The sequence below is a fragment of the Brassica oleracea genome, chromosome C6 (assembly GCF_000695525.1).
Source record: "Brassica oleracea var. oleracea cultivar TO1000 chromosome C6, BOL, whole genome shotgun sequence".
Lineage (NCBI taxonomy): Eukaryota > Viridiplantae > Streptophyta > Magnoliopsida > Brassicales > Brassicaceae > Brassica > Brassica oleracea.
In genome coordinates this window covers 38,778,312-38,799,935 of record NC_027753.1, presented here as the reverse complement: position 1 = coordinate 38,799,935, position 21,624 = coordinate 38,778,312, and the positions used below count along the sequence as shown (strand labels likewise).

General features: G+C 35.0%; 3 protein-coding genes across 4 annotated transcripts; 1 reads left to right on the top strand and 2 right to left on the bottom strand.

The window, feature by feature from the left end:
- Positions 1-2,982: 2,982 nt before the first annotated feature.
- Positions 2,983-8,294, top strand: LOC106296969 (synaptonemal complex protein 1-like). 2 transcript variants are annotated; one of them, XM_013733233.1, is made up of 18 exons: positions 2,983-3,181; positions 3,270-3,319; positions 3,644-3,851; positions 3,942-4,067; positions 4,143-4,241; positions 4,705-5,381; positions 5,469-5,717; positions 5,799-5,927; positions 6,057-6,125; positions 6,190-6,300; positions 6,498-6,605; positions 6,684-6,794; positions 6,873-6,959; positions 7,075-7,170; positions 7,269-7,376; positions 7,448-7,531; positions 7,628-7,693; positions 7,968-8,294. In XM_013733233.1, exons 1-18 carry the CDS (start codon positions 3,034-3,036, stop codon positions 8,070-8,072), a joined length of 2,631 nt encoding a protein of 876 aa, XP_013588687.1. In that variant the 5' UTR covers positions 2,983-3,033; the 3' UTR covers positions 8,073-8,294. The 2 variants fall into 2 exon arrangements, with proteins under 2 accessions (XP_013588687.1, XP_013588688.1); XM_013733234.1 differs by having other exon boundaries at positions 2,996-3,181; positions 3,270-3,400.
- Positions 8,295-8,923: 629 nt separating this feature from the next.
- LOC106296995 lies at positions 8,924-9,956 on the bottom strand. The gene is made up of 2 exons (XM_013733269.1): positions 9,622-9,956; positions 8,924-9,515 (listed from the first exon to the last, which is right to left on the bottom strand). Exons 1-2 carry the CDS (start codon positions 9,841-9,843, stop codon positions 9,075-9,077), a joined length of 663 nt encoding a protein of 220 aa, XP_013588723.1. The 5' UTR covers positions 9,844-9,956; the 3' UTR covers positions 8,924-9,074.
- A 5,624-nt stretch (positions 9,957-15,580) lies between these two features.
- LOC106299110 (putative pumilio homolog 7, chloroplastic) lies at positions 15,581-18,336 on the bottom strand. The gene is made up of 6 exons (XM_013735249.1): positions 18,235-18,336; positions 16,995-18,138; positions 16,736-16,898; positions 16,486-16,649; positions 16,025-16,280; positions 15,581-15,942 (listed from the first exon to the last, which is right to left on the bottom strand). Exons 2-6 carry the CDS (start codon positions 18,122-18,124, stop codon positions 15,838-15,840), a joined length of 1,818 nt encoding a protein of 605 aa, XP_013590703.1. The 5' UTR covers positions 18,125-18,138; positions 18,235-18,336; the 3' UTR covers positions 15,581-15,837.
- Positions 18,337-21,624: the final 3,288 nt, after the last annotated feature.

Sequence of the window (21,624 nt, the reverse complement as noted above, 5' to 3'; positions counted from 1 at the left end):
GAATTTGGTTTACAATTAAAATAGTTACAAAATAACCTAATTAAAAAAACTAAACCTAAAACAAAAATTATACAGTTAACACCTAAACCTAATTTGGTTGTTCTCCAACGAGCCGCCATGGCACTTTCGACGAGAAGCAAAGCTGTCTCAGCGAGGATGAGATGTAGGGTTGTCCCAGAGGAGGAGCCATCTTCGGCTTGTTGTGGAGGAGAGGAGGTTTGGAGGCGCAGATGAGTGGAGGAGAGGTTGCGCACAGAGGAAGAGAGACATCACTGGAAATAGACTACACGGAGGCGAGAGGCAGAGGACGCGTCATGTAGCAGAGCTCTCACAAAGTAGAGGACTATAATTTTCACAAAGTATGGGAGGAGAAGTCATTTCGTCGCGGAACCGAGGAGGAGACAGATCGGAAGACGGCGACGGCAGAGATGGAAAACTCGCGACAGTTCGAGATTCGTGACGAGAAGACGTGGGCAAGCTTGAGCAGAGGTGGAGAAGAGATGAGATACATAGAAGAAGATGAGTGGTTGGCCTTGAAGACGGAAACAAAAGAGACGAGAGAGATTCTAGAGAAGAAAAAAAAACGATGTGCAAAGAGAGAGGGCGTACATGAATACGCGGAGAGGTTGTGCGGCGGTGGAGTTACAGGGAGAGGAGGAGGAGGAGGAGATGCCGCGGGGGAGAGACTGAAGCTGGGAGAAGTAAGGGGTTGGATCGACGGTGCCCATGTAGATAGAGTAGGAGGCTATGAGGAAGACGAAGAAGACGATGGTGCATATGGTTTTGCCGTACATTTCTTCGTGATGAGATTTGGATCCAACCGTCTGGCTTCTGTTTTTTGTTGCTTGAGTTTTGACGAAACGTATTGAGTCATAACCACAAAGAGATTCTTCTAGTCAGAATTGATCTGGTAATTATTAAGATTCTAAGAGTCAAATCCCAATAATAATTTGAAAGTTTTTTTTTTTGTCAATAATTTGAAAGTTTATAGATCTTGAAATTGTAGCGTATAACACAAAAATGTAAAACTGGATTTGTTGGGAGTATTTCATCTTGAGATAAAACGGTAGAAACTTTAGGATTAAGGGATGAGTTTATAAATATAACCCTGAAATTCGTAAGTAATTTTCAAATTGAAAAAAATGAAAGAGGATACATAGTGGCAAATATCGTAGACCAAATCTCCAAAATAGCACATTTTTAAGTTTATGTCATAAAAATAGCTTTCAAAAACTAAAATGATCAAATAGCATTTTATCTTTTGAAAAATTTAAATTTTTCTTATTTTTCAAAATTTGAAATCTTATCCCAAAACCTCACTCCCCAGTTTTAAACTCTAAAACGTAATGTGGCTTATCCTTAACTGCTTCTTTCTCCAGCTTCTTCTTGTTAACTTCGGCTTGCTTTTCATTTCTTCTCGAGATTTGATGAACGTTTTCATGAAAAGATCACTGCAGATAGGAACAGTGATCAGAATAGGAATGATTAGTTGCATTTATCACATAATGGCTTTAACCAATCTAGAAGAAGAGACTTTGTGCATGTACCTTGTTCGAAAGGACACAATGGAATCTGCATTTCGTCCCTGTAAATTAGAAATCAGTATTTGGACTGGATTATATACTTCGAAGACCTCAAAGGGTATAAGTAATTAGCTATATATAACTCACCGATTCTTTATATAATGAAGTAAGCAACCTCGCTTCTGCTTCAGCAATATTGTTAGATATCACCGATTCTTTATAAAAGGAAGTAACTAATTAGTCCTCATCTCCTCTTATCGCCAACTGCAAATACATAGGAGTTATCCTCGATCTTTGCTTGCATTCCCAGCGTTCGAACTACTAAAGATGCTTATGGCTAACTTAACTTGCTCCTTAGTTTCAGGACTAGACTTCAGCTGAAGATCCAGAACATCTGGCATGTTTTCAGTCTCACCAAAAAGAGACGATGGAGATGCAAGAGCCAAAGAATGAAAACATAGAGGTTAGGATCATGCTATTGGTATTATATACAAGTTTTCGTTTTGGGACAGACTTGCGTCCAAGTTTGACCCATGCGTCCAACATAATATGTTCAACCTTTTTGTACTCTCCGAACTATTGAAACAACGTTTTTAAATTTTTATCATATAATGGAGACTTTCAATTCTGCAAACATAATGGAGACTTGTTCACTCTTCTTTCGGTGTACAAAGGTGGGCATCGAGAAAGAAGAAATAAATTGGTGTTGGAAAATAGTCTGAATGGTTAATTTTATTATTGAAATATTAAAAACAGATCTTACCAAATCCTACCAAATTATCCTACTAAATCCCCAACAAAATCCTTGAATTCAACTAAAACCTCTATGAATTCCACCAAAACTTAAATCTTCAAAACCTTCTCAAACCCCTATTCCAATAAGGCCCCCTGAATCTTTTAGCTAAAGCACTATCTTCATACCGGTTTGCTTTCTCCGGTAACCGGTACAATGCACAACAGACTCAGAGTCTGAGCATTTGGAGGAGATGGATTCAAAGAAGGAAGAGTAAACGCATGGTGGTTTGGTTCAAGAAACAAGCCACTGGTGCTTTACAAAGCTTCACTGGATAGATCACTAGAAGTGGTTATTGGAAATGTCCATAGCAAGAACTCAATTGAGTGGTTATTGGACCGGTCTGGGCCTCTGTGATTTATTTAATTTCTTATTAAACCGGTATGCTGACGTCAGCAAACGCACGGTGGTTCAAGTTGCAAGCCACCGGTGCTGAAAAAAGCTTCATTGGGATAGATCCCTAGGGCCGGAAGAAGTCACATTTGGATAATGAAGATGAAAAATTCATAGACAAGAGCCTAATTGAGTGGTTATTCGACCGGTTGGACCGGTCTGGGGGCCTCTGTGATTTTATTTAATTTCTTATTGAACCGGTACGCTGACGTCAGCAAATCCGCGTAATGACTATAAATAACCTGACGGGACGGAACTTTATTTTCTGTTACATCTCCCACGAGAAAGAGAGAGGAGAAAGGGCGGGAAAAAGGCGATTTCGAAATGCAGAAGCTAGTGTTTCCGGCGATGAAGAGCTTGGATCAGATGCGATCGCTGGCTGGATCGGGGAGGAACCTCGCCTTCTCCTCGCGTCAACAACCTCACGATTCCGTCTCTTCCGGAAACTTCTCGAATCTCAAGTCTACGGCAGGTTCGCTTCTTGTTCGCTTGATTCGAATTGACGATTTCGCTCCGATGCTCTCTCTAATCGCGATGTAATCCGTTTCTGTTTTTTGCAGAGAAACTGGTGAAGGAACAGGCGTCGATGAAATCCGATCTCGAATTGGCGGTATTTCGAAATGCTATCCCGTTTTCTTCTTACGTTCTGCGTCTTTTACAAACTTTAGAGTTTGATCGATGTGTTTAAGAGGTATGTATGGTGGTGTTGCTATATAGTTCGTAGTTTTGAACCGATATGAGCAGGAAGACGCAGATCTCTCTCTTATACGCTACAACATCTTATGATGTATTTGATAGATTCGAGTTATTGCTATATATAATATCTCCAGAAATGCATCTGAACGGACTTTGATTTAGGATATTTTTCATATGATGTATTGCGAGAAATGTATTTGATTGGACTTTGATAGAGAATGTTTTTCTTTGAATCCAGAACTCTAAGCTGAGAAAGTCGATGGATCATGTAGTTGCTTTAGAGGAGAAGCTGCAGAACGCTTTCAACGAGAATGCTAAGCTCAGGGTGATGCAAAAGGAGGATGAAAAGCTTTGGAGAGGGATGGAGTCCAAATTCTCTTCGACGAAGACTCTTTGTGATCAGCTTACTGAGACTCTGCAACACTTGGCTTCCCAGGTTCAAGAAGGTAATAAATAATAGATGCACATTGCGAGTTGAACTCTTCAAAGTACTTCTGGTTTGTTGCTTTATCTGTTTTCCCAAATTGTCTCTACAGCTGAGAAGGATAAGGAGCTTTTTGAGTCCAAGTTCTTTACTAGTGCGGAAGTAATAGACTCTTTAAAGCAGCAAAAGGAAGACCTGTCTTCAAGATTGGGTGTTGCTGAAGAAAACATCAAAAGCCGTAAGTTGCTGGTTTGTTTCAGACATGTTTTGTTGATTTTTATACATGGTAGTAACATTGAAGTCAAACATGCAGGGGAGAAGGAACTAGAGGAGCTCAAACTTGAGAAAGAACAGACAGAGAACTCTTATCTGAATGAACAGTGTAGAACCGCCAGTCTCTTAAAGGAGAAAGGTAAATTCCATATTCTTTTAGCTTCACAAACCACAATGTCATTTCTCACATGCAGTATATCACATCTTAAATCTGGTTTGATAGCTTAGACATGTACGCACACTCCAAGTAGGTTGAAAAAACTCAATGCCTGAAGTGTGTTCACTATTTAAATGGAAATAAGATAGCGAGTTCTTAGCTTGCACACAGATTATTATTTAAAGGAACACACTTTTGTGATGAAAAGTCTCGGTATGTATGGGATCTTAACTATACCTCTTTGAACGTGTTGTATACTTGTATATCAACTTGATCACAAGATTTTTCTTCTAGATTACGGGATAAGAATTGTATTTAATGTTGCAATAAAGATATACACTACATACATGAAGCTAGAATTCTCTTCTCTTTTTTGGACGTGCGACAGCTACATGATAGTGTTGGTATTTGAATTAAAACTTCTTGTCTTTCTTCTTTGTGGCAGATGCTACGATAGTGAACTCTGAAGTAGCTATAGCTGAAGCAAAACTCAACATTGGGAATTTAAACCTCCAACTTGAGAAGGTGCGTGTTGAGTTAACATCAAAGGAAGATGAGGCCAAATACCTTGTTGGAGTCAAGGAGAAGCTAGAACGAGACAAGATGGATATTCAGCTGAGTGCTGATAATCTATCTCAGAAACTGATCAACTCAGACCAGGAGGTCAAGAAGCTCGAGGGATTTGTACACTCTTTGGCAACCGAATTGGCTGAATTGGACAAGAAGAACTTGGCCTTCGTGGAGAACTTTGATAAGCTAAATGGTTTATATGGCACTCACCTTATGTTGCTCCAGAAGGATAGAGATATTGCTTCTGATCGTGCTCAAAGATTATATAATCAACTCCAAGGAGAGTTCTCCACTGTAACCGTCCAAAAAGAAGCTCTGCAGTCATCAGCCAACGAGTTATATGAACAAAAAGAGGAACTGAAGAAAGCCAAAGAGTCATTGGTTTCTCAACTTGCTGAGGAACGCTGCTCTGCAAAGCAGGAAATTGAAAAACTAGAGTCTGAAGCAAAATGTCTGGTTTCAACAAATTCTGAGACGGAAGCAGTATTATCGGAGCTGAAAGAGGAATTAGAAGCATTGTCTGAAAATCTGAGGGCCTCAGAGAATAAGACGGTAGATATATCTTCCATCTCTTTGTGCAGTCTCTATCAAATTATCAACGCATAGTCTAAATGCTTAATCTTTTCATGTATCTCGCAGCAAGAATTGTTGTTAAAGCTTTCGACATCAGAGGCTGAAAGCAAAGAGAACTATGAGAAGCTGCAGGCTGATGCAGAGAGAAAGGCTGAAGAAATTGAGATTTTGCAGAAGGAGAGCCATAGCAACCAGCTGCGTCTGGATTTATTGTCAAAAGAGGTGAACCAGCTCCATAGCGTTATTGAAGAGAAAGAGCTTCTTATCAATCAATACAAGGAAAATGAGAAGAAGCTGGACCAGAAAACAACAGAGGTTTGAGAAGATGGATATTGAACAAGGCTTTATGAGTATTATCCACCTTTTTGTACTCATCAAATACTAACTCCATTGCAGGACAAGGAGCTACTGGCAGCTGCTGAAACTAAGCTTCTAGAGGCGAAGAAGCAATATGATCTGATGTTGGAAAATAAACAGATGGAATTATCTAGGCACTTGAAGGAGTTATCTCAGAGGAATGACCAGGTATATCTAGATCACTTTCTTATATTTGCTTGAATAGCATGCAGAGGATTTACTTAGAGCCCTTAATTGTATCCACCAAATATATCGCCCTAAAAAATTTGACGTATATGCTTCTCTGATGCTTTTTAGGCGATTAATGAAATCCGGAGGAAATATGATGAGGAGAAGCAGGAGATTATTAAAGCTGAAAATGAAAAGGTATATGCGGACAATCTTTTATTGCGATTCACCGAGCAATTATTGATCATGGTTCTGATTTCAGGTTGAGAAGGTTTTCAAAGAGTTATCCACTAAATATGATAAAGAAATTTCTGACTGTAAAGCCGAATCAAAGCACCAATTGCTGACCATTCAAGAGGATCATGCTTCTCTGGTATAGTGATCTTCACTTAAACCTGATCTTTATGAACATCAACAAGCATGAATAAGCTTATACATGTGTTTAGCTGCAGAAGATGCACATGAGAGAAACCAAAGTCCCTTTTCTCTGGCCTTTTTGTTTGAAATTTGATTCTGAGCAGGTTTTCAAATAGCAGATAGACTGACTGATAAAGCTGCCATGTTCTGCAGATACTCACTATTCGTGAGGAACATGAGAATAGGGAGTTCAATCTCAAAGCCAAGCACGATGAGGAACTGAGACAAGCTCAAATTCAGGCCGAAACTGAACTGAAAGAGGTACCAACTGACACAATTTGATAGTTTCATAGGAATATGGAGACTCTGGTATTCAAGTGACTAAATGCTATCATGCAGAGGATAACAACAATCAGGAACGAGCATGATGCTCAACTGAAAGCATTTAAGTGTCAGTACGAAGATGATTGCAAGAAGCTGCAAGACGAGTTAGATCTTCAGAGATCAAAAGTTAGTGTTTATCAGATTCATTATAGGATGCACCTTTTAAGGTTAAAACGTACTGACGTAGATGAGTTATCGTTGCAGGAAGAGAGGCAAAGAGCTTTGTTGCAGATGCAGTGGAGGGTGATGAGTGACAAAGCTCCAGAAGAGCAAGAAGTGAGCTCTAAGAAGGTTAGACCACGAACCATTTTGATCCACTGAAATAATACTTTAGCTTTCACTGTATATCCCTTTGAGAAAATTGCAAACATTTACTAATTTCGAGTACTTAATCATCATCATGCAGGAATACTCAGTCTCATCTGTGAAAGTGAGAGGCTCTCGTCCTCCTGTAAGCAGGAAAAGACAGCATACAACAGTGATGCTTGATGATGATGAACAAGTAGGAAATAAAACACCATGTTTCTTCGTATCTTGTTTCTGATTTTGTCAAAGTCTGCACGTATAATGTATACATCCACCCTCATGGATGAAATGCAGGATTCTCCTTTTGTAAAGGAAGCAGAAACACCTGTGCCGAAGATGCTAAGGAAAGTTGAAAATACAAATACAAGAAGCATAATGAGCAGTCAAAAGCAACATAGCAAGGTAAAACATTGATAACTACATTTGACATCAGCTCTCAACCTCATCATCATTTTTGTGGTTCAACTTGGCAGGTGACTCGTCGTGAACATGAAGCTGAAGCGAAGGATGGGAGGACCACTAAGCGAAGGAAAACAAAAGGCACTTTCATGTTTGAGGTAACCTATTCTGCGCAGCCAGTAACCCTCAGATATTCAGATATATTTCAACAGCCATCTTCTGTGAGTTGAGATTCACCTTTGTCATGGCTACAGGAGCCACAGAGGCGAACGACCCGGTTTACACCAAGAGCTAAGACCACCCCAAGAAGTATCGCTAAGGTAAAAGATAGATCCCAAAAGCTTGCTAAATATTTGGAAATGTATAAATGCCACCCAAAATAAACTAGTGCTGAAGCAGGGTTGGTTAACTATCACTCAAGTAAACTAGTCTCTTGCTTTCTATTGACTGCCCTTTCTATACTAGAACATATATTTCAAGAGTTGAAGAAGAGAACATGAATATGAGTGGTAAATGTTAAGGCTAGGTTTGTACAGTGAAACATTTTTTGCCAGTTTTGAGGTTTAACGCAGTGAATGTCTTGGACATGTGCAGGTGGCAGCCATAAGCAGCCATCCACCACGGTCTGCAAACATTGGAGATCTGTTTTCAGAAGGCTCTCTCAACCCCTACGCTGATGATCCATATGCATTTGACTGAGTAGAATCTAAGCAGCAAAGCTCGGATCATAAAATCGTGTCCCTCTTCTTTGCTACACTATGGAAGTTAAATAAATGTTGCTCCTCACACCCACCCTTTGTACAGACGTGTGTTAAACCTATTGCATCAAACTTTCTCATTTGTTAAATTGGGTGTGTGTAAGGTTGTGAAAGTTGAAGAACTTGTCACTAGTTGCCGAAATACAAAACCGTATCTTTGATAGTTACTCTTCGTCAGATGAGTTTATGGTATGAGTTTGTAAATGTTAATTTTTTAAGCAAAATGATTTCCAAATAACCAAGCCACAATTATTCACCGCCAATACTATAATGACAGATTATGTTTTTCAACGTAGCTACATTTTCAAAACCTTATTACACCACACCACTAATCTTCGTCTGGTGTTTATACGTCAGGTTGCATCTTGGTATTGTTCCCCCTCCCCCCCAACCTGTTAACAATACAGGGCGTCTTCTTCTCCGGTTTATCATTAGTTCTTTGTGGTAAAATATTCCCTTACCTGAATCTCTCTCTCTCTGATCATATTATTTATACGATATGTTTGAGCTTTTAAGTAAACACATCCTATCATCCTCAATTTATAATCCATATATTTGATTTCAAGACTTGTCAATAGTTTTACAAAAAGGCATCGTGGCCTGCTGCTACTGAACCATGATCTTGGTTTATAACAGCTTTATAAATAATCTTTTTTTTTTATCCTCCGGTGATATTATCGATAGTGACAACACTCAGAAGTTACCTTGACAAACTCTGGCATATCATTCCGTGTACGTGTTATCTCAAGTACAATTCAATGCAAATACTAATAGGTTGAGAGATCTAAACCATGAACTAAGATATGGAATAATCTTCGTAGAAAGCATAAAATAAAACTTTTGGTACTTGGGAGTGTATATACATAACATTCTCCTTTATCTAGTCTCTTGATCGTTCATATTATTCCGTACAAATTTCATAGATCCAGTAACCCTGAAGATACTAACACAGAAGCCTAAGCAAATTCGATGGTTTAAATAGTTTAGTAGAGCTGTGATCATGTGGGTGCATGAACTTGCAGTTGGGACAAACAGGAGTTGATGTGCACAACATAACCAGCATGTGGCATTTCATGCACACTTTTGTTACCATCTCTTGCTCCTTGTGATCATCATCATCACCACCTTCAAAAGCAAGCCATGACAATGATCGGTTTAGTCCTGTCCCAGTCGTGGTCTTCTTACTAGGGCCTGTCAAATTCTTACCCTTCGAAGATGACACGGTTTCATTGTGATTTGAGGATTCCTCTATTTTCTTTGTGGTATTTGTAGGTGAATAAGAAGGTGAGAGGTTCAGCTCAAGGTCTAGGCTCATCTTTGGTCGCTCAACAAGCAGTGAATCTTTGGGGTATGTCCTTTGATCCACAGATGTTTTGGAATAGCCCTGATAACATAAAAATTCATGTTTTAGATGCATGTTTGTTTGCATATAACATATATATTGACAATTACAAAAAAAAAAAAAACTGAACACATATATGAATATATACCTTAGTTTCTGTGGTTAGAGGAGTGTGGAGTTGAAGTTCAAAATCAAAGGTAACTGATCTCATACTCTCTGAGTTTGATCGTTCACTGAACATGGTGCTCTGAAGTTTTCCCAGTGATTGATCGTCTTGTTTGATCTTCTTGAATGAATTGTGAAATTCTTCTCCATAAGCTGTGAAATCTCTCTTTCTAGAGAAAAGGGTTCCTTCTTGTCGAGAAACCATTAGCCTCAGTCTATATTTCCACTGAGTAATTTATGCTTACAAGGGAAGTTTAAACTCTCTCTGATCTTATGAGGAAATGAGCAGATAGACTTGAAAAGTATGTAAAGATCGTCTCTATTTATATACATGTAGGAAAATCTTCAGGGGAGTTATTGTCTCCACCGGTTCATATGGAGTAATTGAATTAGATACCAATATAAGAATTTATTAATGGTTGATAAATTAGATACTCTTGAATAAAAAATATATATAAATATTTAGAATTTTCAAAGATTTACTAGGCAATAAACGTGATCTGCCGACTGCTGCATCTTAATTTGGATTTTTGGAGGAAAAAAAAAAAGAGAGGGAAGTAATGTGAAGTATGATGTGTGAGTTCCAAGTTGGATGTCTTCAATAACTCCAACCAGTCTCATTTAAATGCTTAGATGTGAAGTGCTAACCGATTTCTCTTTCTGGTTTTCCCTTTCTCATCTACCACCACCACCATCATCATCTTATTGTCATCACAAATCATCTTTAATTACTTCATGTTCTTTGATACTCCCTCCGTTTTTTTATATAAGTCGTTTTAGAGGAATTTTTATGTTCCAAATTATATGACGTTTTCGGTTTTCTGTGTAGAATTTATTAACACTTAATGTTGTATGACCAATAATAATATACCTTCTATTTTATTATTGGTTGATTTGTGGTTAGGTAAATAATTAATGATGTTTTTGTTTAGAAAATATAAAAAATTAATGATTTCTTAATCTACGTGCATAATTCTAAAACGACTTATATTAAAGAACGGAGGGAGTATATTGTTAAAATCTAAAAAGGATGAAACAGATTGTTGGTGAAGTCATATGGATGTATATATGTATCATGAATGTATGCATGGTGATAAGAATGGTGTATATGAAGGAAGAAGAGTTTGGAAAAATGGAGAGGTCAATAAATGGAGAGACAATAAAGACAATTAAAGATGGGAGAAGGGAGAAGGGAGAAGGGGAGGTTGATGAATTGATGAATGCCGATGCAACTTTAATACTCACATTAACTCCATCTCCCATTTTTGGATATATAACACAAAATATACGCATTACTAACCAACCTCCCACACACGACTTTATTATAGTTCTATTTTCATTACAAACAATTTAAATTAGCCTCCTATGTTCATATCCCAAGTCAGATTTATGAAATGGGATTTACTGGATATTTTTTAGTCTTTGGATGTCTCCGGATTATATAATCATGCGATCCGTGTCATGGGAAATTGTTTAATATAATTAAATAGTGTATTTATAAATTATAACTAAAATAATTAATGTTTTGATATTTATACACTTCTTTACCTTATGAAGTTTGTACTTTACCTCATGTGGCATGATTGCACTTATAGATATGTTAAGTCTTTCGACTCCAAAAAAACAAAAACAAAAACAATTTCAATAACTAAAGCTTTCAACGGCCTCCTATTACATGTCATGTCATGAGCTTGGCTTCCTCGTTTATATTTCGGCTGTTTTGGCTATTTTCCTCATAATTTCTTTCTTTTTCTTTGTAGTACAGAAGTTTCCTCATAAATTTCCAACTCCTATATTTTTTCTTCTTAATTTGAAACGATACATTTTCGGTGTGTTAAGTTGCAAACGTAGTGTAGATATTTCTGTGTATGTTTTGCATAGAATATAAACATAGCTTACTATTTTCTACAAGGTAACTAAAATTCCTCTCTTAGTAGTACCCGATCATTAAGCACTAATTACACCCACAACAAACACACAAAAAGCACCTAACTAAGTCACATTTATCAAACCGAAGTACCTTTGTGAATCACTTCTCCACTAATGATATTGATAACTGCGGGATATTGAAAAAAAATCTGTTAAATCCAAAGAAGGATGTATAAAATGGTGTTTTCGAATGACTACTCAGAATATGAATAATGTCGAATTATACCTAAACGATAAGTTGCACACGATGTCTATAGCTCGATCTACGTATAACTCGAATCTCACTCATAGGAAAATGTATCGAGATATGCATGTATATTTTGTTTAGTCTAACATGATCATGTAACTGTAAGCCATAAAAAATACTAAACTTGAGTAAAATAATAATTGTCATTCATTTTTTGAGTCTGTTATATAATTTTGATGATACTTTAACTAGTAATAGATCAACAGATCAACACACAAATATAAATGGAATTGCTACAATGCAACACTATTTTTTTTCTATATTACAGTAACTCTATTTTAGAATGAAATATATATAAAAATAGTGTTTCATTGGAGGTGATCTAAAACCTTTAAAGTTTTAACTCAAAACATAAATAAAAAAACTGTGAAAATATATAAATTTTTTACATTAATACATAAAAATATTACAGTAAAAATAACGTACAATAAATTTTCAAAGGATGGGAGAACCAGCTTTTAAAGCTCCCAACATCCGATCCTCCATGCATGCAACTACAATTAAGATCCATGTCTCTTCTCTTCAATTTAATTCGTACTATAAACTTTATTTCATAAATTAAAATATATATTTTTTTATAAAAATTGTATGAAAGCTACAACGAATTATGGATAACCTAATAAACCTACACTGTTAGATGGAATCATAATTCCAAGTCTCTCAGTTAATATAATTATTTTCTGACATAAATTAGTTGCTATTTCCTGGTGGAAGAATTAAATAGTCAGTACTTGTCTACCCGTTTCCATTAAATAATTGTGAACCGATTATAAATGCGGAATTCAAGTATATGCATTGAAGTATATATCTACGTACTTGTCAATTTAACATAAATTTTATCATACATCTATCAAACCATATGAATTACGAATGCGTCAGCCCATTGAAAAACATACTAGTTCGTTTAACAAAATTTTCATATGTTAACAAAATTAACAGAATTTTCGTATGTAAATTACCAAAAAAAATTATATGTATTTTGATTTTCTATTCATAAGAATCGTTCATTTTGTTTACATATATTAAAATAAAACATATTGCAATTCCAATTTTTATATATTTCCATGTAAACTTAACAACAACAAAAATATTTTTTTGGTGCGAAATGTAAAATATTAAAAATAAAACAAATAAATAATAATATAAACGTCCTAAACATTTTATTTTTTATTTTGATTACTAACCTAAATGTCCTAAACATATAAATCTAAACACTTCTATAAGAAAATAGGGTTTTGCAATAATCAGTTATGGCATGCTCTCATAACGCCCAAGGTTTTTGTGTATGCGGATGGTTCCATGCAAAATGTCACAATATTTTTTACGTCCGCATAGATCAAAGACTTCTACGTGCGGCTTTTGAGTTTTGACCCTTTTGTGCTACCAGAAAAAAAAGTCGCCTCGACTCTAACGGTAATGTTATACTTTATCCTGTTATACGATCGATTTATGTTGAACATTAATGTAAGATATAGTCAACACCATATAATAAAAACATCTAATGTAAAGTTAATACGAGTAAACAATTAATTTGTTTGAAAACAAATTGCATGTGACGATGAACATTAAATAGGGTATATGTTCTTATTGATTACGGTTGATTTGCCCAAGAATTAGGTTTGAGAAGATGTGTTGATAATTTGAAATAAATGCATCACCCATAAATTATGTCAAATAAATTTTAAATGCAAATGGAAATATATTTGAGTGCCGGAAGAACGTAGATATGCTATATATAAATCATATAGACTATTTGTAATCATCCTCGTCATTGGATTATATTTATACAAGGCAGGCACACTATGTAGCATATTTTAAGTTCGTGTACTTATAGTCATCGTGCTATATTATAAGGCTACAGAAAAGTTATTACGCAAAAAATTTTGTGTCTTGATTAAAACGAATTGAAAAAAGGTATACGGAGTACTAGTATATAATAACGCAAACATAATCCGATACCCTGTCCTCTTTGTAAATTTGATTTTACATTTTACACTGTTTTAGTTCGAGGAATTTAATCGGATTAATGCTTCTTTTCTTTTGGGATACACGCCTGATCGTGCATGGTTTAATATTAATGTGAATGATAGGGATTGGGGAGATTTTTCGTTGGGATAGGAGAGAGTTAAGAGACTTAAAATAGGCTAAACCTGTTTCAACGGCTTCGTTTAAATTTTATCCCCTAATAAGTCTCCATCTTTACAAGCTGCTAATTGAGGTAACCATAACATTTGTTAATTGGACAGTTTTTGTGTAATGCCTTTTTATTTTGTTTTCCACAACTAATTTTTAAAGACTGCAATTGAGTTAATGAGAATTAAATTATGACTGGGCCAGGTACAGACATCCAACTTATAGATTAATCATAGCTAGACATAAACAAAGCCCATATAATTGTTGAAAGCAAATAGAGAAGCAATTAGTTGATATGCGTTTCAAATTTCCTCTTTTCAATTTTTCCATAATCTCTCTTTTGGTTGCAAACAATACTATTGGACGTAGTAAACGGCAAGCAATTAGTGGATGTATACACAAGGACATGCGTGTGTTTCAAAAAAAAAAAAGTGTTTCAAAAAAAAAAATACACAAGGACATGCGTTATTTAGTGGCTGACAACACTATAAGCTTTCCATGTAACTCCAGTGGTCATCCTTGCATGCTACAGCGCCGTCTCAAGAGGGAGGGCGAAAGTCCGTGTCTCACCCTAAAATCAAACAAATTTAATAGTAAAAGGACCCCCAAAATTTTTTTTATCCAAAGACCCATAATTTTTTTTAATCATCTATAATGCATAAAAAAGATATTGTCCAGGGACCAATAAAAAGTTAAGCCGGCTGCTACTCTCACCGTCATCATAAACATTTAATTTACTGTGAAAAATGGCTTAACAAGGTTCTAAGATATACGGGCATGACTGTGCCTCTGCGTAGACTGCTATACCAATGGCTTAACAAGGTTCTTAAGATAGGATTATTAAATTATAATTTATGAACATGGCTAAAAGTTCGGTCTTGTGAGTCAGTGACTGTACAGTTCAGAGATGTTACGATAATGCTTTGGAAGGTTTTAAATATTTTAGTACCCGTGTTTTCTACCACAACCAATCAAACAACAATCTATATATAAACTTAATTTCATCGCTGGAAGAAAATATAATTTCTTGGTTATTTTCCCTACTCTATTTTTGAAGGAGATGAATATAAATGTTTCGAAGAAGAAGAGATGTACCAAAGAGAAGGATGCTATTTGCAGAGAGTGAAATAAACTGCAAATAATAAAATCCCTCTCATGATGGCGGATTGATATTTGCCACGAGAACAAAGCTAACAAGAATGGATCTTGCTGCTGAAAGAAGTGGCATAATGTTTCATTGTTTCTTCTACCAACAAGTCAACCCTCAAGGGTCAAGCTAACAAATAAAATAAAAACAAAAACCCGTTTTCTTTATCTATCTATATTATGTGAAGCAATCTAAACAAGAACTAGTCATCTTTAGATTTCGGGAAACGTTAGAAACTAGGAAAAAAACGCTTACAGTGATGATTATATGATGAGGGAATATCATTGGTGTATATATAGATATAGAGGCGCCCTCAAGTGTCCTGCTTCCAAAACCCTAATGCTCCTTATGTGTAACGGTTTAGAAGCCATAATGAGCTTATTTAATAAAGCCCATCTAACATGTAAGCTTAAGCCTGCTGATATGAATGGCTCAAAACAGTGAATAATGAACTTTTACCGAATTAATACAAATAAGAATTTATTAAGAATTTATTCAAAGACTAAACCGGGTTAAGAAACACGGTTTGTTACAACATGAAATTAGCAGAGACAAGACAAAAAAACAACAAAAGAAACAACAGAACAATACAATAGAAACAAAGAAAACAACAATGAGAGCTCTTAATCTCTGGATCCAAGATCACACTGTGTCCAGAGATTATTATTCATAAGAACGAACAAAGCTTGATGAGTAAGAACAACAACAGATTCTTGAAATTACAGACTCAGCAGCATACCCTTTCACTTCTTCAGTAGATTCCTCGAGAAAATCCTCTTGCAATAAGGATTATTACGCAGAATCGAATGTGGCCTTATCACTTCCACAAGTGATGCATGGAGTGGACCCTGTTGATATGTTCAGTTCCGGTTTAAATCGGTTTAAACCAAACCAAACCAAAAAGAAAATTAATCAACTTGGTTGGTATACCTTTGTGGCCGCAAGAGCCGCTTGGATGACGAAGTTGGCGTAAGGGTCTTGAAGAAGGTGATCAAAGTGAGGAACAGAGACAAGCTCACGCACTATCTGTGGACGACTCTCGGGACAATGCATGAGACATCTCTCTACCATGTGGCTACTAAACTTCTGCATGGATAGCTGAACGTAATGCCCTTTTAACTGAGCCAACATCATAGCTACCGCTGATGGAATCCTCAGTTCTATAACGAACTGCACTGCGTAGTTCCTGCAAAGAAAAAAAAGATCATCCAAAAAGTCGAAATTAAATCTTCGTGGCCTGTAAACATTTTTTGGGTTAATCTTAACAAAAAAAATATTTTTCTACAATTTATGGACCGTGCCACTTATATATAATAGTATTTTAAAAATTGGGAGTCAATGCTAATGTTTCATTGAGATGTGTATAGAACCGGCCAGACTATCATGTTTACCCAAAGGGGTCTTGAGCAAGAAGGAGACTGTTTCTAGAGATCTCAGCGATCAGCTTCTCTCTTTGTTGCCTCATTGAATAAGCAATGCATTTTTGGAGCACACAACATCCATGTCGATGTGTTGCAATCTCAGTACAGAACTTTGTAGCTGCGTCAAAGATAAACTGTCCAAACCAAAAAAAAAACATAAACGACATTTAACCTAATAAATATCAATAGTAACAAGAGAGTGAAGTTTATTTATTTCAACCTTGTTATCTTCAGTGCCAAGGCACTGCAAGCAACGTTGAATCACATGGTTCCCATTTAAATCCTTGATCAAATCAAGAAAACCAGGTCTCAACGCAGACTTCACCATAGAAACCTGCTTTCCTGTTCTGATAGTTTCCACTAATCTCTGAACAACTCGAGTACTACAAAAAAAAAAAAAAAAAAAAAAAAAAAAAACAAGATTTAAAACATTATCCTTAAAAATCAAAACATCATGTAATAATAATATTTTTAATTACCCGTATGCGTTGAGAGATATCCTTATAAGTTGACCAGGCTCAGCAGTAGCCACAAGCACAATCTGCGTCCTCTGCTCCTCAGTACAAACATCTAGAAGCTTCTGCATCAAGTAATTCCCAAAAGGATCCATCATAAGCTCAACTACATGAGAGATCACTTCATTGAATATTATCATGGCGTCAACAGGAGTTCCTTCATCGAATATCCTCTGTAAGAATCTACATCCGTGTTGGTCTTTAGCCATCAAGTAGACGTATCCTTGAATGTCACACACGTTAGGTAGACTCGTGTGACATATCTCTGTAGGATCAGACATCAATCCTCGAGTAACACCGGTTCTCTGATGGTCCATGAAGAAACTCTCATCAGAGGCAAATGGTTCGGACACTTTAGAAGCCTGAGCTCCTTGGCAGAACAATGGCAACATGTCTGATGATGTTGTTGTTGGTGTTGGTGTTCTGTAGTAAGCTGAGTGATCTCTTGTTAACCCTCCTCCAAGATTCATACCTAACCCTAACATCTCCTGGCCGTTGATGTAAGGACTGTTGCTGGTTGGGTAGCTAGGCCATCCAAATTGACGAGAGTTGGCTATGGAATCTTGAGTTTGATGACCAAACATGTCTCTCTTGTCTTCGGTTTGGTCGTTGTTGAACCACGTGTCAAATGGCTCCTTTTGCGTGTGGAAGAATCCACCGTTATTCCTCGGCTCATAGTGTGAGAAATAGAGTGGATCTAGAGATGAGCCAGTATGATTCGTCTCAAGAAAGGATGCGAGAGGATCTTCTTGGACGACATCTTCTTTGATTTTCATACGGTAGAGATCGTTGCACAGACCAAGATCATCACCGTTAACACTCTTGTCATGGTGATGATAAGTGAACGGAGAGGAGTGATTGTAGTTAGGGATAAGCCCGTTAAACGGAGGAGAAGCAGAGCTATCGTCGGAAGAGTAGAATCCGTTAGAGAAGGAGCTCGAGAGTGAAAATTCTGAGGAAGAGTTGAAAGAGAATCTGTTGTTGCTGGGAGAGAAGTCTCCATGAACGTAGTTTGGACGGGGAAGACTTTGGTTAGGAGAATGAGACGGTGTTCTTAGAGGAGATGAAGATTCTCGAAACTCACCCATCTTCATTTATATACTTGATTCTACAAAACAACAAGAAGACAAAACAGAGATAAATATAAACAAAGGAGAAAAGACAATAGAGAGCATAAGCTAGTTTGGTTTCTTTACTGTTAAACCTGTTGTTTAGGCCATTGAAATGAAAGTGGGAGGCTTAATATCACACAGTGTATAGAGAGAGTGGTAGAATAAAGGGAGTAACGTTTTCTGTTTTTGGGCTGTGTTTTTTCTCTAACAACTTTGGATCAAGTATTTTTCAAATCAATAAATAAGATCTCGTAGATATCTGTTTGATTTACTATTTTTGACATTATACTCTTTTTGATTTGGTAGTGTAAGACTAAATCAACAAATTCAGATTTAGACTAAATCTTCAAAAATTATCGTTATCATTTGAATCGGTAAACTTTCTTAAATTTCTTTATACTTTATTTAATTCAATTGCAAAACTAGTATATTATTTTGAAGCTACTTTTGAATATGTATATGAGCTATACACATACACGAAGTACATGTGGTAAATACTAAAATTATAAATTTGAAGTAGAATAGTAGATGTTACATACTAAAATAATAATATCTGTTAATCTTTCAAAATCTTTGTTAAAGTTTTTGCTATATCATTTTCTAATTAGTCATACATATATATACTTGTTTTAAATACGACAAGATAAAAATATTATTTTCCAGAAAAAAATAAATCAACTTCAAGAAAATACGAAACTTAATTGTTGGGTATATTTTTAGTATATTCTATTTAAGGCTTTAGCCTGAATTATTATCCACAATCTGTGATCCTAATTTTTTGCAACTAAATTTTAAATCGCCAGATCCTTTGTTTACTTTACACAAACGTATTGACTAGAGAGAAATAAAAGGGAAAAACCAAAACTGAAAACTTTTTTAAGGGAGTAATATAAATGGATTAATAGGTTGACAAACAAACAAAATATAATTGATTAATGAAATACTTGAACGTAAATTCTGCGATAAAAAGGCTTAAACTGAATTATATTGATAAAATATTGGGCTTTATTTTAAAGTCCATACTCAGAAAGAAAGCAAAATCTTCAATATATAAAACATTTATCGAAAAATTCAATATTTTCGTATGGGTTAACACATAGATTTTGAAAAAATATTCAAAAATATAAAAATACTGTTTTAATGAATAGTTGCATCTCTCACTAACATATGATGAAGCTTAAAAAGGTTTGGGACTTTTGTTGTCTCTGTTTCTCTAAAGAATAACGATTTTATAGTGGTTAATCCACCAATTTAGAAAGTATTATGAAGTTTTACTAAATTGATTGACAAAAAATTAAAACGATGCCCATGTACCATAAAAGAGAGTTTAATATACATTAATACAAATGTAGAATTTGCTTAGAAAATTTAAAACAACACCAAAGATCACAGGCTTCAGTATATAGAACATTTATGAAAAAATCTCAATATTTTCGTAGGAGTTAACACATAGATTTTGAGAAAAAATTAAAAAAATATGAAAATACTGTTTTAATACATATTTGCATCCTTCACTAACATATGATGAAGGTCAAAGAGGTTTGGAACCTTTGTTGTCTCCGTTTTTCTAGAAATAGCGATTTTATAGTGGTTAGTCCACCAATTTAAGGAGTATTATGAAGTTTTACTAAATTAATTGACAAAAGAATAAAACGATGCTCATGTACCATGAAAGAGAGTTTAATATAATTTAGTACAAATGTATAATATGGTTATAAATTTTAAAACAACACGAAAGATCATAGACTTCAGAATATTGAACATTTACCAAAAAGTTCAATATTTTCGTAGGGATTAACACATAGATTTTGAGAAAAATTCAAAAATATGAAAATACTGTTTAATGCATAATTGTATCCTTCACTAACATTTTATTAAGGTCAAAGAGGTTTGGAACCTATGTTGTCTCCGTTTTTCTAGAAAATAACAATTTTATAGGGGTAAGTCCACCAATTTAGGGAGTATTATGAAATTTTACTAAACTAATTGACAAAATATTAAAACGATGCCTATGTACCAGAGTTTAATATACATAAATACAAATGTAGAATGTGTTTAGCAATTTTAAAACAACACTAAGGATCATAGGCTTCACTATATAGAGCATTTACCAAAAAAATCAATATTTTCGTATGGGTTAACACATAGATTTTGAGAAAAATTCAAAAATATGAAAATACAGTTTTAATGCATAGTTGCATCCTTCACTGACATATAATGAAGGTCAAAAAGGTTTAGAACTTTTGTTTTCTCCGTTTCTCTAGAAAATAACGATTTTATAGTGGTTAGTCCACCAATTTAAGAAGTATTATGAAGTTTTACTAAATTAATTGACAAAAAAATAAAACAATGCCCATGTACCAGAGTTTTGTTGTCCCCGTTTTTCTAGAAAATAGCGATTTTATAGTGGTTAGTCCACCAATTTAGGGAGTATTATGAAGTTTTACTAAATTAATTAACAAAAAAAATAAAACGATGACCATGTACCAGAGTTTAATATACATTAATACAAATGTAGAATGTGTTTAGAAATTTAAAAACAACACTAAGGATCATAGGCTTCAGTATATAGAAAATTTACCGAAATATTCAATATTTTCGTAGGGGTTGTTAACACATAGACTTTGAGAAAAATTCAAAAATATGAAAATACTGTTTTAATGTATAGTTGCATCCTTCACTAACATATAGTGAAGTTCAAAGAGGTTTGAAACTTTTGTTGTCTCCGTTTCTCTAGAAAATATCTAGAAAATAACGATTTTATAGTGGTTAGTCCACCAATTTAAAGAGTATTATGAAGTTTTACTAAATTAATTGACAAAAAAAAACGATGCCCATGTACCATTTGTACCATGAAAGTGAGTTTAATATAATTTAATACAAATGTATAATATTCTTAGAAATTTTAAAACAACACTAAAGATCATAAGCTTCAGTATATAGAACATATACCGAAAAACTCAATATTTTCGTAGGGGTTAACATATTGATTTTGAGAAAAAAATAAAAATAAAAATCTGAAAATATTGTTTTAATGCATAGTTTTATTCTTCACTAACATTTGATTAAGGTCAAAGAGGTTTGGAACCTTTGTTGTCTCCGTTTTCTAGAAAATAACGATTTTATAGTGGTTAGTCCACCAATTTAGGGAGTATTATGAAGTTTTACTAAATTAATTGATAAAAATTAAAACGATGCCCATGTACCATGAAAGGGAGTTTAATATACATTAATACAAATGTAGAATGTGTTTAGAAATTTTAAAACAACACTATAAAGATCATATGCTTCAGTATATAGAGCATTTTCCAAAAAAATTCAATATTTTCGTAGGAGTTAACGCATAGTTGCATCCTTCACTAACATATGATGAAGTTCAAAGAGATTTTGAGAAACTTTGTTGTCTACGTTTTTCGAGAAATAGCGATTTTATAGTGGTTAGTCCACCAATTTAAGGAGTATTATAAATTTTTACTAAATTA

What these genes read in the sequence shown, in the direction of transcription:
- LOC106296969 (XM_013733233.1), top strand. Translation starts at nt 3,034, where the DNA reads ATGCAGAAGCTAGTGTTTCCGGCGATGAAGAGCTTGGATCAGATGCGA. An exon ending in GAATCTCAAGTCTACGGCAG is followed by an intron (nt 3,182 to 3,269) that starts GTTCGCTTCTTG and finishes TGTTTTTTGCAG; the next exon opens with AGAAACTGGTGAAGGAACAG. An exon ending in TATCTCAGAGGAATGACCAG is followed by an intron (nt 5,928 to 6,056) that starts GTATATCTAGAT and finishes GATGCTTTTTAG; the next exon opens with GCGATTAATGAAATCCGGAG.
- LOC106296995 (XM_013733269.1), bottom strand. Translation starts at nt 9,843, where the DNA reads ATGGTTTCTCGACAAGAAGGAACCCTTTTCTCTAGAAAGAGAGATTTC. An exon ending in CTCTAACCACAGAAACTAAG is followed by an intron (nt 9,516 to 9,621) that starts GTATATATTCAT and finishes TTATGTTATCAG; the next exon opens with GGCTATTCCAAAACATCTGT.
- LOC106299110 (XM_013735249.1), bottom strand. Translation starts at nt 18,124, where the DNA reads ATGAAGATGGGTGAGTTTCGAGAATCTTCATCTCCTCTAAGAACACCG. An exon ending in TTGGCACTGAAGATAACAAG is followed by an intron (nt 16,650 to 16,735) that starts GTTGAAATAAAT and finishes TGGTTTGGACAG; the next exon opens with TTTATCTTTGACGCAGCTAC. An exon ending in CTTGCTCAAGACCCCTTTGG is followed by an intron (nt 16,281 to 16,485) that starts GTAAACATGATA and finishes TTTTCTTTGCAG; the next exon opens with GAACTACGCAGTGCAGTTCG.